This window comes from Caretta caretta, chromosome 10 (genome assembly GCF_965140235.1).
Source record: "Caretta caretta isolate rCarCar2 chromosome 10, rCarCar1.hap1, whole genome shotgun sequence".
Lineage (NCBI taxonomy): Eukaryota > Metazoa > Chordata > Testudines > Cheloniidae > Caretta > Caretta caretta.
The window spans coordinates 2,795,618-2,820,051 of NC_134215.1; the positions used below are offsets into that span (position 1 = coordinate 2,795,618).

General features: G+C 47.2%; 1 protein-coding gene across 2 annotated transcripts in view; it reads right to left on the reverse strand.

The window, feature by feature from the left end:
• PRKCB (protein kinase C beta) overlaps positions 1–24,434 on the reverse strand; it is a 250,814-nt gene that overhangs the window by 75,632 nt on the left and 150,748 nt on the right. For both annotated transcript variants that reach the window (XM_048866172.2, XM_048866171.2), the window contains exons 6-8: positions 6,341–6,497; positions 5,811–5,945; positions 842–938 (exon numbers count right to left, since the gene is read on the reverse strand). In XM_048866172.2, the coding sequence (XP_048722129.1) occupies positions 842–938; positions 5,811–5,945; positions 6,341–6,497 (389 nt within the window). The remainder of the gene's footprint in view (positions 1–841; positions 939–5,810; positions 5,946–6,340; positions 6,498–24,434) is intronic.

The following is a 24,434-nucleotide window of genomic DNA, read 5'->3' on the forward strand; positions in this document are numbered from 1 at the left end:
AAGGCTTGAACGTTGTGCACAAAACCTCCAACTCTGGAGTTTTGCTATTTGAAGACTGGACAAATTGGGGCAAGTTTTCTCATGTCATTAAACAAATGGCTGTTCAGAAGCAGAAAACCTCAGTTAATTGCTGTGTCTTTTGCATGTACGGAGTCCCAGGAAACAGAGTAAATAGAATGAATGCCTAGAACAGCAATGTTCCTTAGGGTTACTCCTTCCAACTTTGGGGGTGGGGGGGGAGTGTTCATGGACACCAACTTCTCTTGGTGAGAGAAACAAGCTTTCCAAAACTTGCAAGCTTGTCTTTCTCACCAACAAAGTGTCCAGCGAAAGATGATACTTCACCCACCTTGTTTCTCTAATGTCCTAGGGCCGACGTGACTGCACCCACACTGCATACACAGTAAAAGTGTTACCTCCAAATATACCCATGAGTTTAGTAAGCTTCTGCACTGATCACTTAATGCATCCAGGTAAAAACAGCTGGGAGGCTTCAAGTCTCTGAAGTGATCTTTAGTTAAATGCAAAGAAATAACTCCCCTCCCCGCCCCACAAAACCAGTGCACAGCTCTGGGTGGGATGAACGTGGGCAGGCTACCCACAGAGGGGCACAAGAGCGAATGAAGCCCTGCCCTATGGCTGTACAGGTAGAAAAGGGGAGGGGAAGAGCATGGGGTTGGAGCAGAGCTCTCCTCATTGATCTTCTCTCCCTCCTTGGTGAGATGTGGGCAGGCAGGAAATGCCCTTTACTGAGAACGACCTTTCACCCCAGGTCTTCAGGCCCCCCACGTAGTGCTGGCTATAAGGAAAGGTGATGGGCATTTGAGACAACTCCATTCACCTCAAATTTCTGTCTGAGTTCCTCGTTTCCCTCTTCTCCCTCCGGGGGAACCGGGACGTTGAAGTATTCCCCCTCCTCCTGGCTCAGCAGTTTAAACCTAGATGGAAAGAGCAAGAACAGCACATAACTAAGACAGGCCTGAACCTCAGACACCAGGCACAGAATCACAGAACCACCGGGTTAGAAGGGACCGCCAGGGTCATTAGTCTAACCCCCTGCCAAGATGCAGGATTTGTTGGGTCTAAACCAGGGGAGGGATAGCTCAGTGGTTTGAGCATTGGCCTGCTAAACCCAGGGTTGTGAGTTCAATCCTTGAGGGGGCCATTTAGGGATTTGGGAAAAAAATTGGGGATTGGTCCTGCTTTGAGCAGGGGATTGGACTAGATGATCTCCTGAGGTCCCTTCCAATCCTGATATTCTATGATTCTATGATCTGAGACAGATGGCCCCAGCCTCATTTTGGCTTGGCTGTTAAACACAACTGTCCTGCTCCATTCCCTTTTCCTTCTACACCTATGATGATCTCCTGGGTTTGAAAGAACCCAACACTTTATACTCACAATACCCCCTTCATCAGATTTCCTGCTGTGTCTCTGGAACACCATGCAGGTGGGAGTGTTATCTCTAGGCTGAGCTGGCATCCTTTAGTGTTTGGTTGTTTTCCTCCCCACATACAACAGCATAATGCCCTTCAACGAGGCACCTTGATAGGCGTTTTTGCCAAGTGCTATAGACACCAGGAGCCATTGGAGCCTGGTTTAAACTAAAAAGAAAAGGAGGACTTGTGGCACCTTAGAGACTAACCAATTTATTTGAGCATAAGCTTTCGTGAGCTACAGCTCACTTCATCGGATGCATTCATCAGATGCATGTTTCCACAGTGTGCATCCGATGAAGTGAGCTGTAGCTCACGAAAGCTCATGCTCAAATAAATTGGTTAGTCTCTAAGGTGCCACAAGTCCTCCTTTTCTTTTTGCGAATACAGAGTAACACGGCTGCTACTCTGAAACCTGGTTTAAACTAGGGGCCCGACTGAAAGTCTATTGAAGTCAGTCTTTCCATTGACTTCAGTGGGTTTTGAATCCTGCCCTCTCAACCAAGGCAGTGAAACTGGTAGTAGCACCAGCGAGATAGAGACTTTGGCACTGCTGACCCGATCGGCTCCCGGGGGGCCCAGGACCGGAAGAGCAGGCCAGCTGCTTGTCGCCAGAGCACTCAGGGACGGTGGGGCTAGTGCAGCTGCAATGGCTGTTTCTGCTCCGGCGTGTCGTTCCGCTGCATGATCTGGGAACCCATGTTCCCTGTAAACTGCGGGTAGCAAGAGCAGGACATGGAGGGCTAGAGCAGATGCTGCAGCACCTGCTGGGGAGCAGGCCAGAACCTAGGTGATTGGGCCAGGGCTGGGAGCAGCTACCCTCGGCAGCCAGTGAGAGAGATGGAAATGGCCGGGACCCGCCTTCCCAGCCTGGAGCCAGCTGCCCACCCACTCAAGTCTCAGTAGCTCCCCATGCACATCGCCCACCCTACTCCCCCTCCTATCATCTGCATCCCCTCTCAAAGCGAGCTTCCACTGCCTTGGAGAACAGCCACAGCCACAAAGTGTGAAACAAAGCAAAGATTTCCACATAAATGGTGGGGGAGAGGGAGGGGGGTGGAGAGTTTAGCCAGCAATTAACAGAAATCTTGGAAATGTCATTCAGACCTGAGGTATTTTATTCAGCCCCAGGCAAAGCCTGGGCTCCATCAGCGAATTCCTTTCTACAGCAGCCTGCGAGGGGCTGGGGCCATTATCATTATCGGCTGGATGTTATCTAGAGAGGCTTGTGTCTGCAGTGAATGAACAAAGTGGTATTTGCATAATACAGAGACGGCCTCTTCCTTTGGGCCAGCTTTCTCCATTAACTGCAGTTGTTTAGATATGAAATATGCATCAGAGCCTTCTCCCAGAGTTTATTCTAGCCAAATGCTGTGACAAGGAAAGTTACTTAGATTTCCACTTACACGATTTTTAAAACTCAGTGCGAAACTCTGTATCATGCTTTCCATTGCACTAGGAGGGGGCGATGGACTGATCCCAGTTGGAGAGCACACATTCCTGCAGGCAACCATAAACCTTGGAGGAATTTGTAATTCAGTTTCTTTCCAGGAGAGAGACACTGCCTCCATTTCAGGTATATTTTAAGGGAATGAGGCCCAGGGGACCTGAACGTGGTTTCGGGAGATGGGATCTCTAGTTCCTGATCTCATTGTTGCAGGGAGCCTCTGTCTCTATGCTTCAGCTTCTCCATCTGCACAATGGGGCCCGTAAGACCTGCCTTCCAGGGGAGCTGAGAGGCATCACTGACGTTTGCCAGGCACTCAGAGCTCCAAATGTGAGAGGCAGGGTATTGTTACGACTATTTCATTAGCAGAAAAGCCTGCCAGGAAGGAGGTACTAATATAACCGGACCAGAGCACTGTGTTCCACTAGCGAGGTAAGTTACCCATCACTGAGCAGCACGCAGCCCAGCCGTGCACCTTCCTGGCGGTTCTGGAGAGGCTACTCCTGGAGCTGCTCTGTACTTTTATAACGATACAGACACTTCTATCCAGAAACCCAGATTTTGGAGGTGGAAAAGGTGTAGTCCCATTCCTCGCCTTAAACAGGGGTGGACCTACTTAATATTTACAAATGCCTTATCAGGCCTTCTTGACACACACACCACCCCCCTCCTCCTTTCTTCCCCCTCCCATGCCCCCAGGAGCTATTCTGCAGGATCAAGTGGGAACCTGGACAAGATAATATAGTAATAGGGTGATGTACAGGCATATTTGTTCTGGAATGCCACCACCAGTTAAAAATAACAAATTACAGTTGTAGGGCACTTGTTGATTATTCTGTTTTCGAAACGTTCCTTCTCTAACTGCTCGGAGTTAAATTAGAAATACGGGCTCTTACACACTTTTCCCTCTATATCTGCAAAGCAGTTTCTTCAAAGAAAAAGTGGAGAATCCAGGGAAGCTTTTTGCCTCCCATAATAAGTGGTCCGGTCTGGTTTTTTGTTTGCAAGACGCATACAATACCAGTTTAAATTACTATACTTCACATGGTAAGGTAAGGTATCTCTCAAGCCGCAGTGACTACAAAAGGAAATTAAAATGGCATGAAACCTGCTGGGGAAGATAACATGAAAATCAACAGATCCCATACAAGATGATTTTTATGGACCCACTGTGTTCATCTTTCGTATGGTAACAAGTGACAATAATTACATGCTTTGGATAGGATTTCTCATTTCATTGGAAGAAACCTCTAATCATCATTTCAGCTAGTCCATGGACTGCAGAAGCAACAGCCTCTGACATAATTCATGTTCTTCTCGACTCTCTCCCTTAACTAGCTACCACTCTGGCTTTTCTTTGTATTCACACTGTGATCAACACAAAGGCTCCTTGCTGGGTAAGTAAAGCCAAGAGACTATTGTTAAAATCACCCTGATTACATTTTTCATGCTCCCTTGTAGCCCAATACATTTGGGATTTTGAAACCTACGTACTAACATGCAGAACAAATGCTGGAATTTGGGATTATGAATTAAATGCTGTATCATTCTGATGTGTGCCGAGACCAGGGATGGCCAAACTGTGGCTTACGAGCCACATGTGGCTCTTTTACAGTTAAAGTGCGACTCACAGAGCCCCTCACACCCCTGCCCATTCTCCACCTACCAGACTGGTGGGGAGGCTCGGGGCTTCTGCCCTGCGGCAGGGTGGTGGGGTTAGGGGCTTCTGCCAGAGATGATTGGGGCCTGCTGAAAGTGGGGGACATAATTTAAAGGTTTGCTCCGCCCACAACAGCGTGAGTCACACACACCCAGGCACACCCTCACTCTTCCCATCAGCAGCCCCGCGCTGCAGCTGCCAGGTGTTCGCTCCTTGGGGAGAAGTAGCGGAAAAGAGCTGGGAGCTGCAGGGAAGGGCCTGCTGCTTTAGCTCCATGGGGCGAGGCAGCAGCAAACACAGCTCCCAGCTTGCCAGCTCCAATAGCTGCCATGTGGGGAGGGGGCCTGGTGGCACCATGTGACCAAGTGGGGCCAGCAACCCTGACAAAAATTGGGGGGAGAAGGCGGAGGGGGGAGAGTGACCACATGTGCATGCGCCGCACCCTCCCCCAACAGGTGTCACCTCCTGCTTCTGCCCAGCAGGGAGAGGGGTCTTGGGGCTTCAGCCCCACAAGGAGCACCTGCCAGGGCTCGGAGCTTCATCAGGAATGGGGCTGAAGCTTGGAGCCCCAGCAAGTGTACCCTGGCTCTCCAACTTCTGAAGATTGCCGTATGCAGCTTGGACGGTCAGTAAGTTTGGCTGCCCCTGGCCTATACACATGAGAAACCCTCAGAGCTCACAACCAGCCAGAACCAAAACGTGAAACACAACAATGTGTGACAAAAAGGCACAGTGAAGGGGAGACACAATTTAAGTCACCCAGTGAAGGAAATTCAAAATGCGGTATCAGAATAGCAGCCGTGTTAGCCTGTATTCGCAAAAAGAAAAGGAGGACTTGTGGCACCTTAGAGACTAACCAATTTATTTGAGCATAAGCTTTCGTGAGCTACAGCTCACTTCATCGGAGTTGCATCCGATGAAGTGAGCTGTAGCTCACGAAAGCTTATGCTCAAATAAATTGGTTAGTCTCTAAGGTGCCACAAGTCCTCCTTTTCCTTTTGCAAAATGCGGTAGGAATACCTCCCTTCACTAGTCTCATTCTAGGACCTCAGCTGCATGATTCTTTATTGTGGATGTAAATCACTGGCAGCAATCAGAGTGATGGGATGTGTTGTGTGGAACACAGGGGACTTAGGGGCTAAAATGGTTGTTTGAACAGTTTGGTAGCCCTCCACAGAATGACAGGTTGCCAGGTCTTTTCCTACTGGGTACAAGGTGATACTGCTGTGTTGAGAGCTCTGTGGCTTTAGAGCAAATTGAGTCTTACCATCCATCAACGCTTAATTTCTGAAGCTCAGAAATCCCAAACGACAAAGACCCCATGAAATCATTTCTGCTGGTCAGATCCCAGTCCCAAATCTCCACTGACAACCTTCTGTCTTTGTCCGACTCTTTCAGCTGACTGCAATAAAGGAGGGGGGGGAAGAAGCAAAATTTCTGTAGTGGAAGTTATCGCCGCAATTCCACATGTTTCGCGCGTGCGTTCAATAAATAAATGAATATGAAATGAAGTGATGGTCTTCGGCGACAATATGTTTCTTTAATGTTTAATTTGCTGATAGTGCACATTTCAAATGGAGAATGTAGAGTTCTTTCATTGAAATGCAAGACTTTGATCAGTGCACAGAGCAGAAGTTAAAGCATTTCCAAAGACATTTATTATGACAGGAAAAAAGTTACTTCTCCATTGAATCAGCTGAATATTTCAGATAATTAAAGCCCAGCAAACACATTCACAATCATTCTGGAGACAAGAGGGTCTACTTTACAATATTAAATTTGTGTTACTCTACTTACAATGTAAAAGTCTCATTCCATTCAGGATTCAGAGAGCACTTTATAGTTTTGGTCTTCTGTTTGCTTTCACTTTTCGGGTCGGGGATTAGTTTAAGTTTCACATAAGGGTCTGACAAGCCATTAGGGTCCATAGGAACTAGGTTTCTGGCGTCTCTTACTAGGGAAAAAAATAAAAAGTAAATTCAATATTAAAACTACAAAGATATCCGCAGCTCTATTCAGCTTCCTTAAAAATATCTGTGTCCCATACGCTTATGCATTGCGTAACTGACTGACATTATATTGAAATACTGACTGAAAACTGAGTTAATATAGGTTTCAGAGTAGCAGCCGTGTTAGTCTGTATTCGCAAAAAGAAAAGGAGTACTTGTGGCACCTTAGAGACTAACCAGTTTATTTGAGCATGAGCTTTCGTGGTAATAGCTCACCTTAAGTGATCACTCTCGTTACAGTGTGTATGGTAACACCCATTGTTTCATGTTCTCTATGTATATAAATCTCCCCACTGTATTTTCCACTGAATGCATCCAATGAAGAGAGCTGTAGTTCACGAAAGCTTATGCTCAAATAAATTGGTTAGTCTCTAAGGTGCCACAAGTCCTCCTTTTCTTTTTGAGTTAATATAGACATTGATCATAACAGGAATGATTAATACAAAGTAAATACACACGTAATGAACATTCTGTTCAAACGCAGGACTGTGAAGTTCCTTCTCTTCCTCCTGCTGGTTAAGAAGAAATGAACTGCCATCCCAGATCATACCAGCGGTCCATCTAATCCAGTATCTTGTCCCTAATGGTGGTGTGCTTCAGAAATGCTTCAGAGGAAGATGTAAGAATCCTGCATTAACAGATGTGAGATAATCTGCCAGCTCTCTAATAGTTAGAGATTGGCTAAGGCCCTGAAGCACAAGGTTTAACAAAAATTTCCGATTAGTATTAACTGGATATTCTTTTCATCCATATAAATGTATAATCCACATTTTAATTTTGCTAAATTCTTGGCCTCAATGACTTCATGTGGCAATGAGTTCCACATTCCAATTATACATTGTGTTTTGAAGGAAGGATTTCACTTTATTATTTTTACTTGTACAGCAACCAAAAGTGTGTTAAGTGCTTTAGCATAACGCCCAGGAGTCAGGTGGCTCAGAGGGCAGTCCAGATCAGGGATCAGAGTTCACACAAGAGGTCCAACAGCCAGGAGATGCAATCCAAGGGGAAGGCAGAGCAAGGCTGCTGGCAGGGTCAGGTGAGGCAGCAAAGCAGGCCAGGAGCGTCTGAGTAGCAACCAGCAGACAATGGCTTGTTGCTCAGACAAGGCCAGACAGGAAGCAGGAAATATATATGGTTACCAACCAGAGTCAAGACCATGTGGCTAATCAGGAAGCAGGTCGTGGAACCGCTGAAAGCTAGCCCACCCAGGTCTATGAATTCCCTGGTAATTCAATGAGTTGGTGTGGTACAATGGCCAAAGCTGCTTCCCAAGAACTTGGTGGGCCCAGTTTCAAGACCAGGGTCCTAGACCAGGGTCCTGACACTTAGACATAATAGGAGAGTTCCTGCCAATAGTCTAAATAAAACAAACATGTAGGGAGAGATTTTCAAGAGTGCATACGTCATTTATGAACACTAATCCCATTTAAAACTATCAATGGAACATGTGCTCCTAAACAAACTAGGGCTAGAGTTATAAAGATATTTAGGCACCTAAAGATGCAATTAGGCATTTAGTGGGATCCACAAAACACAGGCACCCATTTCCCACTGACTTTAGAGGGAGTCCATCACCTAACCTGCTTAGGTACATTTGTAAACACTACCCAGTGCCTATAAGCATCTTGTGGGGCCTAAACGCCTCTGGAAATCTGGCCCCCAACCTGATGATCACTTTAGATAAGCTATTACCAGCAGGACAGTGGGGTGGGAGGAGGTATTGTTTCATATTCTCTGTGTGTATATAAAGTCTGCTGCAGTTTCCACGGTATGCATCCGATGAAGTGAGCTGTAGCTCACGAAAGCTCATGCTCAAATAAATTGGTTAGTCTCTAAGGTGCCACAAGTACTCCTTTTCTTTTTACTCTGAAACCTTTGAAAACTCTATTTCTGAGAGGAGAGAACTAAAAACCGCACATTGCAAACAGTAAAATAAAACGAAGAATGAGATCCAGGGTTTTTCTATAAGAAGAGAACAGCACTGATTTGAATTTAAATTTCCCTCGAAGAACAAGAGGCTCAAGAAATAGGTTCAGGATATAGATTAGTGCCTGGGCTGAAAATGCCCTTCACTGTCCTAGGAAGGACAATAGAAAGAGCAAAGTGATGACCATTGCAAGGGCAAATTAGACATGAGGGAAGTTTAATCAGGGTGGCAGATTCTAATGCAGGGCTCTTCTGTTGAGCCACTCCAGGTCAGCTGCGAAAGCCCTGAATTCAGAGTCAGGATAATTACAATGAGTCATGCTGCAAGTGGGGCTAGAATACAAAACAGGAGATGGGAGCCTCTCCTTGGGCCAGAGAACATGAGAGAGCTAGAGACTGGAGGGAAACTCTAAGAACAGGCGCAAACGAAGAAGGGGAAGTCTGAAGAAATAGAAAAGAAGCGCACAGGCTGTGCCGTCAAGTTCCAGAGGGCTATCACTGGTGCCTCTTTGGCTGAAAGAATGGCCAAGAGAAATCAGAAGCCTGAAGTGCGAAAGACCCAGCAGGAACAAGCTATTAGGGCTGCCAAAGAAGCCAAGGTGGCTAAGCAGGCAACCAAGAAGTCTATACCCTCTACAACAAAGGCTGCATCTCAACAAAGGATTATGAAGCCAGTGAAAGTTTCTGCTCCTTGGGTTGGTGGAAAGCACTGACTTGTCAAGCAGTAGTTGGTTGCATTAAATAAACATCGGACTGACTTTCCAAAAAAAAAAAAAAAAAACCCAGCCAAGTTCTGGGAGAAAGCCTCAGCAAAGGTGTATGTCATGTTGTTGTTGATTTCCACTAGTTACAAACATCAGTAAACATAACCCATCTAATCTCTGCATATGCTGGAAAAGGAACTATGTTCCACAACCACAGGGCGGGTTCAAAGGGACACAGTGGGTTTATCACATGAGTTTTAAATACTTACTTGCAAAAAAACCAAAACCAAAACCAAAACAAAACAAAAACCCCCAGAGCAAAAAAGCAAACCCCAAAACAGGTGCCTGACGTGAGAGCAGGGAGTCAACAGCCGGGGTGGGGGGCAGGGTGGAAGGGGGGCAGCCAAACACCCACAACGCAGACATAGCAAGTCCCATGTCCTTTGAATTTCTTGGTAAACTCAGTGCTCAAGCCCGTTTTGGGAGGACGGCCTTGGGAATCGCAAGAGGCGGGGACGTCATTTCTAAGCTCTACAGTTAGAACAGGACTGTAGCCTCTCTCGGGGAATTTGCGGGGAAGCTGCAGAAGAACGACGAAGAGAGGTTCCATCATTTCTGGAACCAGGCAATTCCCATGAGCCGCTGGCTCCAGAACGAGGAGATAGTTCTCTCTCCCCAGTGCTCCGTGAGCGTGGGCTAAAGACCATTTTAACTGAATTCAAAATGAAGTAATCAGAGGAGATAAAGCAGGTGGGGGAGGGGAGATGTGCAGGAGACCTCAAGTGCTTCTAACTGGATTGTAGCATTATCAAATAAAATTAGGCTGCGGAACCAGATTAGATGTCAAAGAGTTGCGTGCCAAGCTCCCGGTCCGAGAGCCGCGCCGAGCTCCTGGTCCAAGAGCCGCCAAGCATTCGAAGCACGATCTCATTTGTGGTCAGGTGGCCGGGCTGAGGAGACGATATTCCAGATGAGAAGTCCCACTGGATGCATTGAAGCACAGACAACAAGGGGTTAAAAATGTGCAAGAGGATGTAGCTGCCCCTCTGCTGAAAGCTGAGGGAGAACACCTCCTCTTCGCCACTGGATACAACCACTAGCAAGAGGCTCCGTCGGGTGCTAAATTGGGCTGTGGGTGATGACAGTGAAAGGGTTAATTTGGAAAGTCAGCTTGTCTAATCTACCTATTATTGAATCAAATAAGAGAGCCCCAGAACTCTAGGTGGGGGAAGGAAAAAGCAATGTGTAAAATCCTGGCCACGGATTTCTATGGAACCAGGATTTTACCCAGTATTCTGCTCCAGAGGAGGAATACCAACCAGGCCTGTTGTATGTGAATGCAGAGCGTTAGAGATTACTTGTAAAGATCCAAGTCATTTCAAAATATGCCTCCCTAGTCTTTTCGAAAGCCTTCTGAGTGCAGGACTGGGAGCCAGTTTGTTTTTCAAAGGGGATTACTGCTTCAAACTCTGCAATCTAGCTCGGTCCTCCTGAAACACAGCCCAACTTCTGGCTCCATGAAATCAAACTCATAGCCAAAAATCAAATCTCCATTTATAAATGAACTCATTCATCAAACATGACACCTTCACCAGAAGCACGAAAGATACAGAAAGGCAAAGCTGCAAGGGAATAGCCTGCAATCCAATCAAAGATACCTGGGCTGTATCATTGATTTTATAGCACTAAATATTCTTCAGAGTCAAAAGATGACCAAGCCATGTGGATCAAAGAACCTTCTTGTACCTTTGACAGAGGAGGGGACAGGACTGACTTCATTATAGACAGCCAGATAAGAAAAATATATAGTGGGCAAGGACCCACAGAGGATCAGGATACGTCTGGAACAGGTTGCGTCTGTTTACTGCAAGATTATGGGCCCAAAGTGCCCACATCAAGGCTCAAGAGTACAGCGGGTGCCATTCAACATTCACCAACAGTTTTTGCACCACAGTATTTGAGACGGCATAGTTCTTTCCTATTAAGTGGAAGGAAATATCGTGGGCATTCAAGATATTACAGTATAGTTTCTCTTGGCAGACACTGGCTAGGACTACTTTGTTTTCCCAAGGATACAAAGCATGGATGATTTCACCCCCATTACAATCACAAGAAGCTCCTCTCCCTTAAAGACAATCTTCAAGCTATTAGTTCAGAAAATACCAAAGTCCAGCATCTGTATAAAAGATGCTGCCAGATGTGTTTTGCTAATGATCCCTTTGCAGCAACTCCCAACCCCTGTGGGAGGATAAGCCATTGGAGAAAGAGGTGTTATTCCCATCTTACCCTTTTTAGGGCCTGGATAAGCATATAAAGAAATACTGGCATTATTTCCCTTTATACAGCAGTATTATGATGTCGTCACCTATTCTCTCTCTCTCCACATTTTAATCCAACTGCATAGAGGCTAAACGCTAACGACAGGAATAATCAAACAAAACACACTTTTGTGCAAGTTCAGGCACTCCTGTTCCACTTAATTTCTGTAGTTACAACAAACCCAGCCAGCACCCCACCCAGGGAACCAGACTGAAAATGGTATTGGAAATTTTTTTAAAATCCAGATGCGTTGTTTGGGCTGGGTTTTTTTTTCAACTCTGTAGATATCAGACAGTCTGGTATTTCAACACATGACAATTCTGCTGTATTATTTCAAATGGACTTCTTTTGGGAGGATCTGGGGAGTGGAAGGGAAAAGGGACAGTAAAAAAATACAAGTAAAATTCTGCCCGTGAGAGTGCACAATCCCATCACCTGTATTAGGTCATTTCCAGGTAGATGGCTATGGACTTGTCTACATACAAAAATTAATCCACAATAAGGTAGGGTGTGAATTTAAAGCAGATTCGCTATTCCTGAGTAAGTCCACATGCTGGCGCTCTTATTCCAGAATAAGGACTTTTTCTGAATTAGGCCTGGTCTACACTACACAGTTAGGTCAATGTAACACAGCTTAGGTCTCCCTAATTATATCAGTGTAGACACTACAGCCTTGCTCCCACCAATGTAAGTGCCCTGCTACACCGACATAATAACGCCACCTTTACGAGAGGTGTAGGGCTTATGTCAGAGTAGTTAGGGCTAGGTAGAGTCTGTAGGACACAGCATCCCTTACACGTCTGTCTTGTCAATTTCACAGTCACGAAATTGACAAGAAAGCAGGGCAGCTTGAGCCCAGCTGCGCCCAGCTCCCCCAGAGAGTTGAGCAGCTGAACCCCACTCCTGGCTGGGAGCTGGGGTGAGAAGCCCAGGTGGCCAGACCCTGCTCCCACCTGGGAATGGGAGGCGGGAGGGGGGCAGCCCACCAGGAGCCTGTGAGGCAGCCGGGCTCCTGGAGGGGAGCTGCCAGGGGAGCTTAGAAACCAGGCTCTCACCTCCCCACATTGCCCCTCTTAGGTCAGTGGAAGCGCTCTAGGTTGGGATGCGCACCACCAACCCAGAAGAGGAGTGTAGACATGCACGCTCACAGTAATGACTGCGGTGGCTCTAAGTCAACCAAATGTAGGTCGACTCAAGTTTCTAGTGCAGACATACCCTTAGCTTAATCCACTTCCAATGAGGATTAAACTAAATTTGGAATAAAGGCACTCCCATTCTGGAATAAGAGTGTTCACACATGGATTTAATCAGGAATAGCTTTTTCAGAATAACTTCTCAATACACAAGCAGCAGTCCTTAGGGGGTGATTTCTCCACTGTGCTGCCAGGAAGTGAATCAAGCCTCAAAGAGCTCTCTAAAGAAGCTGTCCGTGGCTCAGGAAGGGAGGTTAAATATCTGATCCAAGCTGTCTTGGGATGGCTAAGGTTATAGTCTGTTATATCATTGCAAAGGCTCTTGTCTGAACCACTGCCAGCTCTGCAGAAGCACAGGAGACCCTGCCATAGTCCACACATTTCAACAGGAGCGTACAGTGGCTCCAGAGAGCTGAAAGTAACAGGGGACAATCTTTATTAATTTACGGTGACCTGGTGAGTATCTGTCTTTGATAACTGTGTGCACATCATAAACATGAATGTCTATGGGGTATTTAGCAACGGGATCAGAATTTAATACAGTAGGAAGTTAATAGCAGTGCCATATTCCCCTTCATAATAGCTCACTGAAACACAAACAGCGTGACTTCATTTATTTTACAACGTTCATTCAAACAATTACTTTCATGTGCCATTAAGTAAATTAATCGTTTTGTTAAGCCAATACTAATACTAACTCTGTGCCTCGGAAGATACACAGTAGCTATTCTGTGGCTTAATTTGGACTCTCAGTCAAAATCTTCTAGAGAAGCCTTTGCACCATCCACACAAAAATGGCTTGAGCCCTGGAAATCTGCTACATGAAATCTCTAAGTAATGAGTTTAATTTCCAAGGGTCATGAAGAGGCTCTGCACCAATACAACCAGAATGATTTCCCCTCTCCCTGCACCACACCCGTATCTGCAGAGAAGAATATATATTTTCTCATCATTGTGATGTGCTTTTATCTGTTTTCTTTTTAATAGAAAAAGCCTATCATTATAACCACATTTTTGAATAATGAAACAAAAAATGTATTAAAAAGAAGGAAAAATCCAAAACTAGGTCCCAACAAGCCATTATCTGACTAATACAAGTCTAAAGAAAGAAAGCTTTATCATATTCGTAAATAAACATAGGTAATTCCTAAATGCTGGTTCCCAAAATGAAAGCGTTTTGTATTAAAAGCCAAGCACAAAAACATTACTGTCCATACAGCTAAGAATCTCTTCGCCAAGGCTTCCCTTAGTCCAGTGCCTTTCCCATAACTGAGTTCTGAATTTCTTGGTTAGTTTGAACACACACACTCTCTCTCTCTCTTCTACCTCTGCCCTTGGTTTTGACCCATTACTCTATTATTGGATAATTCAACCATGGTCTATAAAAAAAATTGCCGATAAATGCCCATCAAAACGTTGAGTGAGTGAGATGCCCCAGACAAGATATCCAGTGAACTATCTGAACCCGGTGGCTAGAGCAGGCTATGCTCTGTGCAATGCAGGACTAGCAACAGAAAGCATATTTCAGGAAGTACAAACATTTCCAGCAAAGCACATCTGCCCACATGCTTTGCTGAATTGGGGGACTCAAGGTCCATTTGTTTTGCCCAGTACTGTTGTTTCCTTCCTTGGTTAGAGAGGGTTACACGAGAAAGCATCGGAGTCTCACGCCTACTTGTGGTATGATCCTGTATTCTGGCACACAGGGCTTTTTGCAGGCTCGGGGAAGGTTTATTTTGTGGGGGCATTAGCAGCACATCACTGCTCTGTAATATTTAGGACCATTGAAATCCTTGGGGTCAAGTCTGGTTCGGGACACTGTTTATGGAAACAGTCGCCCCACTAAGGTCTCATTCAGCTCTGTGCGAATATTTAATCCCTCCTCCTTAGTTTTGCTCAGGACAGCACAAAACAGGCTGGTTTCATCTCTTAAACCCCAATGAGCAAGAGGTGATTATTCAACACCCAAACTGCCGTCACAGATCAAGCAAACCCGAGTGTCCACATAATTCTGGATGTACCAAGGCCTTCGTGGTCAGTCATTCCTCCCATCCTCACCACGGCAGGACTTTCTTTGTGCAGCAGCCTCTTCCCCCAGTTCAAAGGTGTGGAAAAAGCCATTCCTGCATCCAGAGTGATTACTAGAGTGATTCCACAGGAAAGCTCTTCCCATCACCGTGAATCACACTACAGTGGAAATGCACAGAAATACAAGGACCCCTCACATTTGCCTGGAAAGCTTATGCTATTGTGTGTGTCTGCATTGGCAATGTAGGGAATCTAACACCTGTCATGGCAAGCTCTCTTGCGCTTCAAATACTGGTAACTTCACCCATTCTTTCAGTCAACGGCCGGCCACTCTCCCCACATGCCTTCCAGCCATAAGGGGGGGGGGAAGCAAGCCATAGCGGATCAGACCAGTGCTGTACCCAGGGTGGTATCCCACCACCACCACTGGCCAACATAACACACTCTGAAGGCAGGCAAATAAAAACCCTGCATCATTTATCTGGGCCATTGTGCAATGCTTTATGTGAGGGGCAAATAGAATTCCTGACCCTTGCAGTAAATCAGTTTACGCCCGGAAGCATGAGATTTGATTACCCCGGTGTCATTATCTCAGCATGCACAGCTAGGAATGTTATTAATGGAAATAAAATTATCAAGTCATTAAAAAAATAGAAACCTCTGCCTAATGCTCCTCCTTTGACCTTAAATAACTTTCTAGTTCTTCAAGTGGAAATCAGCAATTTAGCTAAGGAGAAGTGATTTTTAAAGAATCTCTCTCTCATGCGTGCACACACACACAGTTATATCAAGACATACTATATAATCCCACTAAGACTGGGGTAGAGTTCTCAGGCATGGCAGCGGAGAGGCAAGTTTTATGCTGGAAATTTATAGCACTTCTTAGATTATTAAATTCTCTTACAAAATATTTCTACCTCTCTCAAATTGTGACAGCTACATGCATCTTTAGGCAAAAACATTTTTACTGCTAATAGTTACCAATAAGAATATTACAATCACATTTAAGGTGGTTGCTCTACAATGAGTTTGGATTCTGAAGAAGTTAGCATTGTTCAGGCGTGCTCAAAAAATACGAACTCAGGAGAAGGCTGCAGTTCTGGGAAGTACATCAGCCATGCTTAAATCCTGCTGGACTTCAGTGGGACTTGGGCATGTGCTTCTGGACTGGTCTGGAACGAAGGGATGCTTTCCTGAATTGGACTCAAGACAGACACATCCCCGTCACTCAGTATAAAGTGACACTTAGTCCGTGCAGCAGCAGGAAGAGTCAGAACAAGCTCTGGATGCCAAATGAGCAAAAGCCCTTCCAGGCTGAACAAGATCCCCCGCTAGCCATGTATTCCTTAAACATTTCCCAGCAACTTTTCAGGGTTTGAAATGTGTCTTTGTTCTGCATTGGAATGACCCCAAACCCTTTCACTTGGTTTGCAGACTGGGGAATGGCACCAGGAGGGTGGGGCTGGCTCACTGGCCTGGGAGGCACAGGTTCAAACCACGGTTGCATTGCCAGAGCCCTGAATACTTAGACCTGACTTCACAGGGGGCATTGGCACTTGGATGGGTTTACATGACAGAGACATTCTGTGCTGCCCAGCCTGGCTTTGCAGTGAAGTCACAATCCTGTACTCGGGACCCAACTCTGTTGCCATGGGAACGAGGCAGATGTGCCAAGCTCACCCTCACAGAGCCAGGACAGGTAGAGGTGATCCAAGGGCATTTGAAATATTTATTCCACAAAATTTGCAATAGTTTGCATATGAATTATTCAGCCGGTGTCTTTTAATTACTCAGCCAGCTGTATCAGCAGGGAGGGGCTCAGGAGGAGAGACAGATTTCAAACACTCGTTTCTTCAATGGAAAAAAAAAGGCAAAAAAAATATCACTTTTTGAAAACCCACATGACAGGAGGGTGAAGGCACACAGGGCAGTGTGGAGTGAGACTGGGAACGAAAGCTGGGAGCTGCCAGTCTCTCAGTCCATCTCCGTTGTCTGCCCTTGGCCAGGTCACTTTCCCCATCTGGAATACTGACTCACCATGCAGTGGGGTTCACACTGGAAAGCACACTGCAGAAAGGGGAGTGTAACCCACTGGTCGGGGCACGCTCTGTGTCCCCCTCTGTGCCCGAGCCACGGGTCTCGGCTACAAAGCTGGGCTCTTGAGCTCAAGCTGTGGAGACTCCTGCCTTCCTTTGGACATCCCCCCATTTGATCCCTGTTGTCAGCCAAGATGGCAACAGTCCCGGGAGTGTCACCTATCTCAGTTTGTTAGCATGACTGAGTTCAGAATTTTAATAGAGATACACAAAAAACGAAGACAAGAAACATTGGACTTGATGACATTTTATAGGAAGATCCCGGATCAAGACCAGTCCTCCATTCAGCCTGGTGGCCTGCATCTGGTAGTAGCTACTACCCAAGGTTTCAGAGGAAGGCAAAATGCATACAGGAGTTAAATCAAAAGCAGACTGTTCTTAGCTAAGCATGCGGTGCGGTATAGGGGCATGTGTATAAAAAATAAAATCTGACCCGTCTCTTATACACTGCTGCATAATCAATTACCCTCCCCTTCCTAGCACGTGGAGCTATCACTATTGTTTGTTTAGTGTGGACGTGTGTTTGATACCATACAATGCACAAGAACAGAGAGAGCCCTTCTCCAAACAGCCCTTCCCCTCAGACAAACACATGAGAGGTGGGACATACTTGGAAATCCAGAGGGGGAGGGAGATTTGGATGTATTTTCAAGAACTCCCCCCTGGGAGCCCTGTAACTATTCCCTGGTTAGAGCTGCCCAGCCCTTGCAGACTCTGGTCTCAATATGCATCACCAGGACCTTCCTGCCCAGTGACCAGCCCAGGGTGAAACGCACATGGCACTAACTGGTTCACACACATTCCTGGATGGGATTTTAGGGGGGGGAGGGAATGCTTAGAGGCTGATCTACTGCACAGGACCATCATTCCAGCAGCATGCACCATCCCCGCCCCAAACAGTACACCCGCATAACAAAACCCCGTGGCAGTGAGTCTCAGTGCCTGGGTCGACTGATCTGGGCTCGTGCTCTGGAGCTAAAATTGCAGCACAGATGTTCAAGCTCAGGCTGAAGCCTGGGCTCTGAGACCCTCCTGCCCTGCCGGATTTCAGAACCGAGCCCGAGTCCGAACGGCCACACAGTTGACCGGGGCTCTGAGACTCACTGCCATAGGGTTCCCCCCGCCCCCATGTAGACATATCCAAAAATGACTGCAGCCCAGTGAGTGTATGGAATGCAGATTAACACCCAAGTGTATTAAAACATTTAATTAATATGCTGCAGAAGGCTATATCTACACATAATAGAAAAAAGCACAGGACTCATTAAGGTTGCATCTTCTTGAGCTGGTGGTTATTAATTAATGTACTTCCAGCTTGTTTATCTAATCGCGGCATAATTGGTTCCAGTTTTGGTCAATGTTCTACTTCATCAACTCAGTAAATAGCAATGGTTGAGTCCCCGCAGCATGCGCCCGCTGCAAGGAGCCCGCCAAAGGAAATGTCTCAGAGACTCCGCAGGTTCCTGCCATGCGCAAAGGCACCCCAGAAGACCACATGCCCAGATACATGCGCTGGCTGGCACTTCTGTAGCCGGAAGATCTGTCTGTAGCCCCGGGGACAAGCCAGTCCTGCCGCCCACTCCCCCCCCCCCCCCCCCAAAAAAAAATTCTTAAGTGTTTCTTGCAAATCTCCACAACACTCGCTCTTGAATAGTGCCTAGTATGGGACCTCTCCGCCCAGTGGGGGCTCAAAGCAATGGATTGGCAATACACATCTTTCCAAAGCCAGCAGGTATCCTACTGGTTCCTGGCCGCAGACAGAACCATTAGCAGAGCTGGGAATGGAAGCCAGGAGTCCAGATTCGTAGCTGTCCCTCCTACCCTAACCCATCAGACCTTACTCCCCATCCAGAATCAAACCCAAATGGAGGGAGACGTGGACAACTCTGACCCAAGGAGAGAGGAGGCCATGTACAGTCATGGAAGGAGCTATAGACCTCAGCAGGTGGGGTGCCTATGCCCAGCCTGGGAAGTGGGACGGATGGGGAAGGGTGCCCGGTCCTAACCGAGGGCCTAGGGTCAACACTGAGCGACTGGCTTCCTCGGCAGCAGGGGTCACCTTGTTCACGCCGCATTGGCCGGGGGGAACCCTGGGCCTTCCGAGGGAGGGAGGGACTCCCCAAGGGCTCTTCCACAATTACCCCAGGTCAAAGGAGCTCTGGCATTACTAACTTGGGGGGAGGGATAGCTCAGTGGTTTGAGCTTTGGCCTGCTAAACCCAGGGTTGTGAGTTCAATCCTTGAGGGGGCCATTTGGGTCAAAAATTGGGGATTGGTCCTGCTTTGAGCAGGGGTTGGACTAGATGGCCTCTTGAGGTCCCTTCCAACCCTGATAGTCGATGAACTCTGGCATTTAGCTGCCGTGCTTCTCCATGAGCACGGAGCGTGTTTCACCATCGTGTGCAAAGCACCATGTGCTTCAATCGCACACACTAGCACTGCCACTGGAGGGCGAGCATGTTAAACACTTCTAAACACCGGAGCCCCACCCAGCAGAGACAGGGATGTGCAGACATGCCAATAACTCACAGCTGGGATTGTCACCCCTCACCACCCACTGCTGCACAATATTCGGCTGCAGAGACAGCCAGCCTCATGGAATTGTCCACAGGATCTTAGTAACTTACTGTATTTATCAGTTTCAGGGAGTCCGTATGAGGGGTTTGCACCGTGCAACTGGACAGACTCTAAATAGGCTGAATTACACTGGTGGAAGTGGCATTTAGACCAGGCTATAAAGGGCACGAGAACTGTGCTCTGCCACTCCTACTGCCAATGCTAAGCACTCAAGATGCTCTTAACGCTGTTCTGCCCATGCCCTCTGCTATTCTGGTAGCATGAAGGAGCAAGCGCTGTGCTCACATTGTTTCTTCCTGTGCATGGGACAGACTGATCATTGACAATCCCCCAGAAGATTGTCAACCCCCATGGTGCGGGAATACTGCACAGCCCCCAGAGCTACCCAGTGGACATGGGTTTGGAACAAGCTGCTGTGCCAGGAGGAGCAAGATGGCCTGGACACCCCCGCAGCAGTTCGGGTGCCTGTCTGACGCTGAAGGGGAAGGCCAGCTCTGAGCCTTACGCGCATTACCCACGGTGTCAGTTTACAAATGGCAGGTTTATGTAGGTTTACCCCAAAGGATGGTGGGTATTCAGACTGCCCATGTACGGCGAGGTACCCAGAGGTCTCATCCATTCTTGCTATATTCCACACTCCCAAGATCATACAAAACGAAACTGGTTCCTTTGTTTCAAACCTACATGCATTGATGCCTCTCATTCCCTCGGGGGTTGCCACATCTCCTAGCAGGGAACAGATAGATTAGCCAGCCTACAGCACAGCCGTATGAACTGCCCATTGGGAGAAAGCCAACGTCATGGGAATTAGACCACCATTCTGAACAGCAGGCAAATCTAATTTCAACTAAGTTAGCAGCATAGAGCTGGAGAGGCAAAGCACCAAGAGAGACCTTCATATTAACAGCTTTAGCACTGAAATTCGGTTTCATGTTATGTGCAACATACTGCCTTACTGCCTCTGAAAAGCAGAAGCTGAGAAGTAATAATGGACTTCAAGCCGCGTGAATGACCAAGCTTCACATCCTCTTGCTCCTCCATTCCACGGACTCAAGTATTCACACCCCTTAAGACAATAGGTTTAGAATAATCTGCCACCACATTGGGAGCCGCTACATTATGGAAGCAAAAACATGTAACACCTTGATGACATTTTAATTTGCTTCAATTTCCCATTTTATTCAGTGAAGTCGTTTTCCTTTAAAAAGATACTTGATCAAAATCCACCACAGACCACAGACTGAATGTGCAGTCTCACCTGTCCAACACAAGCCAGATCATGCCCTGTCACATTCCATCACTTCCTGCCTTTCACTTAAGGCAATACATATAAATATATATATACACCCATGTCGCAGGGCTGATACACCCGTCACCCCGTGGGGGCGGGGGAGCGGTGCGTCACAGCCCCGCAGTTGAGTCTGAAGGGCTGCCCCACGTCTCAGCACTGCACAGCTTGGTGGCCTCAGTCCTTAATACAGTCCTTGCTCTCAGAGAAGTGCAGCCCAATGGCCAGGGTCAAGGGTACGGCCCTCATCTCAGGGCAGTGCTGTCCAATGGCCAGAGTAAATACAGCAGCCCTTGCTGTCGGGGCAGTGCAGCCTAGCAGCCGGAGTCCATAATACTGGTAAGCGGGGCCACCACCCCAGGATGGATGGTGGCTAGGATAGGGGGACCCAGGCCTGCCCTCTCCACCAAGTCCCAACCCACAGACTTATCAGTGGTGGGGCTCCAACCAAAACACGCAGAGCCGTGGTCCAGTTCTGTAACCATTTCCCCGCAAAACTTCCCTGTGTTACTTCCTTCCTAAGTCTCTAGGGTGCTCCGGTCTCTCCCCTGTCCATGACGTGTGTCAGGGTCTGTCTTTGACTGGCTGGTCTCCACATCTTAGAGTGCAGGCGGTCCTGCCCCAGCAGCTAGCGTCACACCTCCTTTCCCGCCGGTGGTCAGCCCAGACGGAGCTACTCTGGTGGCTTTTATATCCTGCCTCCAGCTGGAGCACACCCAGCAGAGCCCAGGATGTGTTGGTTAACCCCTGCTGTACCAGTGTGGGGCTGATACACCCCGTCACAATACACTGCCTTATCTACTTAGCTGGAGATCTTACGATGCCCCATTTTATTCCATATCAGCTAACATATGGTGTTCCAGGAACTGAGATTAAATACATTTACCATTCCAGTTTTGGTTTATAACAAACTGCATGGACCGATGCAGCTGCACTGCAGTAACAAGCCTGATGAAGACGCTCTAAACCCATGGGAGAGAGCTCTCCTGTCGGCTTAATAACTCCACCTCCGCGAGAGGCGGTCACTATGCCAGTGGGACAGGACTATCTACATGGCAGGTTAAGGTCAGTATAACTACGTTGCTCGGGGATGAGGATTTTTCACACCGAAAGAGAGTCACACCGAAGAAAGTGTATAGTGTAGACCAAACCTAAGTTCTCTTGAAAGCCAGTGGAAGTTAGGGGCTTAACTTGGGTGAGCTTGTAAACCTCACTAGGTGCCTGATGGCATCTTCAAATGCCTAAATCCCTTTGTAAATCTGGCCCATTGTGGTGCGTGCTATCTATAAATCAGTTCAGATAGACAGATGGAACCCACACTGCCTACTTCATAGAAGAAAGAAACCCGTGCTATTTGGATACGGGGGCCAGAGGGGTGCAGAACATCCCGGCACTGAGTGTTGGTGGCAATGGCAGCAGCTGGACCAGAGCTCCTCTCAGGTTTGGAAGTGGCCCAGCGACCCAGTGCTCTGCAGATCACGTTCTGCTGCCTTCTAGCCACTTATCGTTAGGTCCAAACGTGCATTTAGTCCTTATGTGCTCCTGAAACCTTGACCAGACACTTCCACGCAATTTGCAATAGTTATGTTAGAAGAAAGGAAGTTAGCTTGATTTTTACTCTCATTAAGAGAACATTATTGCCCTACAGAGCATTAGAGCTAGCCCAGGGGCTGGCTCCAGCCACCCTTCCTAATAGATTGCAACGCAAAGGGATGGCTCACAGCAACGAGTGTCATAGACTCTGGTCCATGTTTTTAGATTCCATTGTAAGTTCTTTGCATCAGGCACCATCTCTGGGTTATGTCTATACAGCACCTGGCGCCATGGGGCTGGCACAGGTAATACACATGCACACACGTACCTCATTTCTAGCAGGCAGAAAGCAGTTTTCAATCACTTGAAATTTTATTTTGCTAACCCGACACTGCCAGAAGATCTTGTTCAACCACCTGCTTCTGTTTCCTAGCTTTGTTCTTTTCAGCACTGCAGTGGCCGTGCCAAACTGCAGGGAACTAGATTAAAACCCCAAATAACTAAATTCACTAAGGTAGTGAAGGCTCAGACAAGTTTCTCCTCCCACCCTATGTTGTCTTTTCTATTTAGGCTGTCAGCACTTGGGGCAGGGGCCACGTCACACTACTACATGTATCTATAGTACCTAACCCCACGCTCTGACTGTCCCTGCCGGAAGCTGGGCGTGGACAACAGGGGTGGGATCACTTGATTCGCTGTTCTGTTCGTCTTCTCTGGGGGACCTGGCATTAGCCACTGTCGGAAGACAGGATACTGGGCTAGCTGGACCTTTGGTCTGACCCAGAAGGGCCGTTCTTGCGTTCTTAATGCACTGTGTCTGATCTGTGTTGAAGTTCTAGCCACTGCCGTAATATCAACAATACAACTGGCATTGCAAAAACAGAACCACCCTTAAACCTGAAAATTTAAGAGGAGGTTTTTCCTTAGCTATAATTTGCAAAAAGCGAGGCTAATACTAGCTGAAAGAGGAGCCACTAATAATGCCCCCAATGCAGTGAAGAACTAGAGCAAACCAGAAAATAGAACTTCTGCAGTCCAGGAAATTCTGACATGTTAAAATTTTTTCTCATTTCAAATCAGAAAGAAAAGTCAAAATGTCAGAAACATCAAAACAACCTGATCGAAACTTTGTCATTTTGATTTTTTATATTATAACAAAAGGCAAGACAACCCAGTTAAAACAAATCATTTCCTACAAAACATTTCGATTTCATCTCAGCCAATTTTCCAATATAGCAGCTTCCCTTGGAAAATTTTCAACCAGCTCTACTGGGAACCAAACAAATCAAATGGGTCACTGCTCACCCAGCTGGTTCCCTGCCCCTTGGGGTCCTGCTTCATGCACAGGCTGCTTTTCACTACCATTTTCCCTCTCCTCCTCTGGATCCCAATCAAACCCCAAACAACTCGCATCCCTGTCACCATTTCAAGGGATGGCTCCTGCACTTACAGTTATGTATGTGCTTCGGCAGATCAGGACCAGAATGCTCAGCCCCGTACAGGATCAGGTCCTCAAAAAACGTAAACATTTTAAGAGCATCCAGCCAGCAGCTGTTTCAAGCGCCTTTCCTGGCCTTTGAATTTCCAATCTCTCCCCGCACCAGCAGTTCAGAGCTTGGCTGTCCCTGAATCATTACTTAGAACTGGGGAGTTTCATAAAGCAATTGCACTAAGATGGTGCCATTTATTTATGCAGGGAACTATATTATTAGATAAAGCAGTACGGTAAATAGTGAATTTAGGCTGGGAACTCCCGAAAATCCTTGTGCTTCCTAGCAGGCAACACAGCTAAGAAGCCTTAGATTGCAGTGTAGAGCCACCCTCCTGGGTGCGCCCATTATCCAATTGCACCAAGTCTACACACGGAGAGGAGCGGTAATGGAGCCCTACTCCTATCAGAAAGGGCCGATTAGCAGCACAAATGCAAAGACTCGCCCTGCTGGGGCAGCTAAATAGGACAGGCAGCTCAATTGGTTACAGTGACAGCCCTGCTGAAGTGTAAACCCTGCACGGGGGCCGAGCCACAGCCCAGAGATGTTCCATGCAGTATCGCATTCAAGTCCTGCTGGCACCAAGGAGCGAGAGCTTTTGCTTCTGAGGCACTCGAGGGCTGCCGTGCCAACAACGGCCTACACTCCAGCTGCTATCGACTGTATGTACAACGGCTCAGCAGCCTCCAGACACAGACGGCTGGCCTAGCACAGCTCCAGAAATGC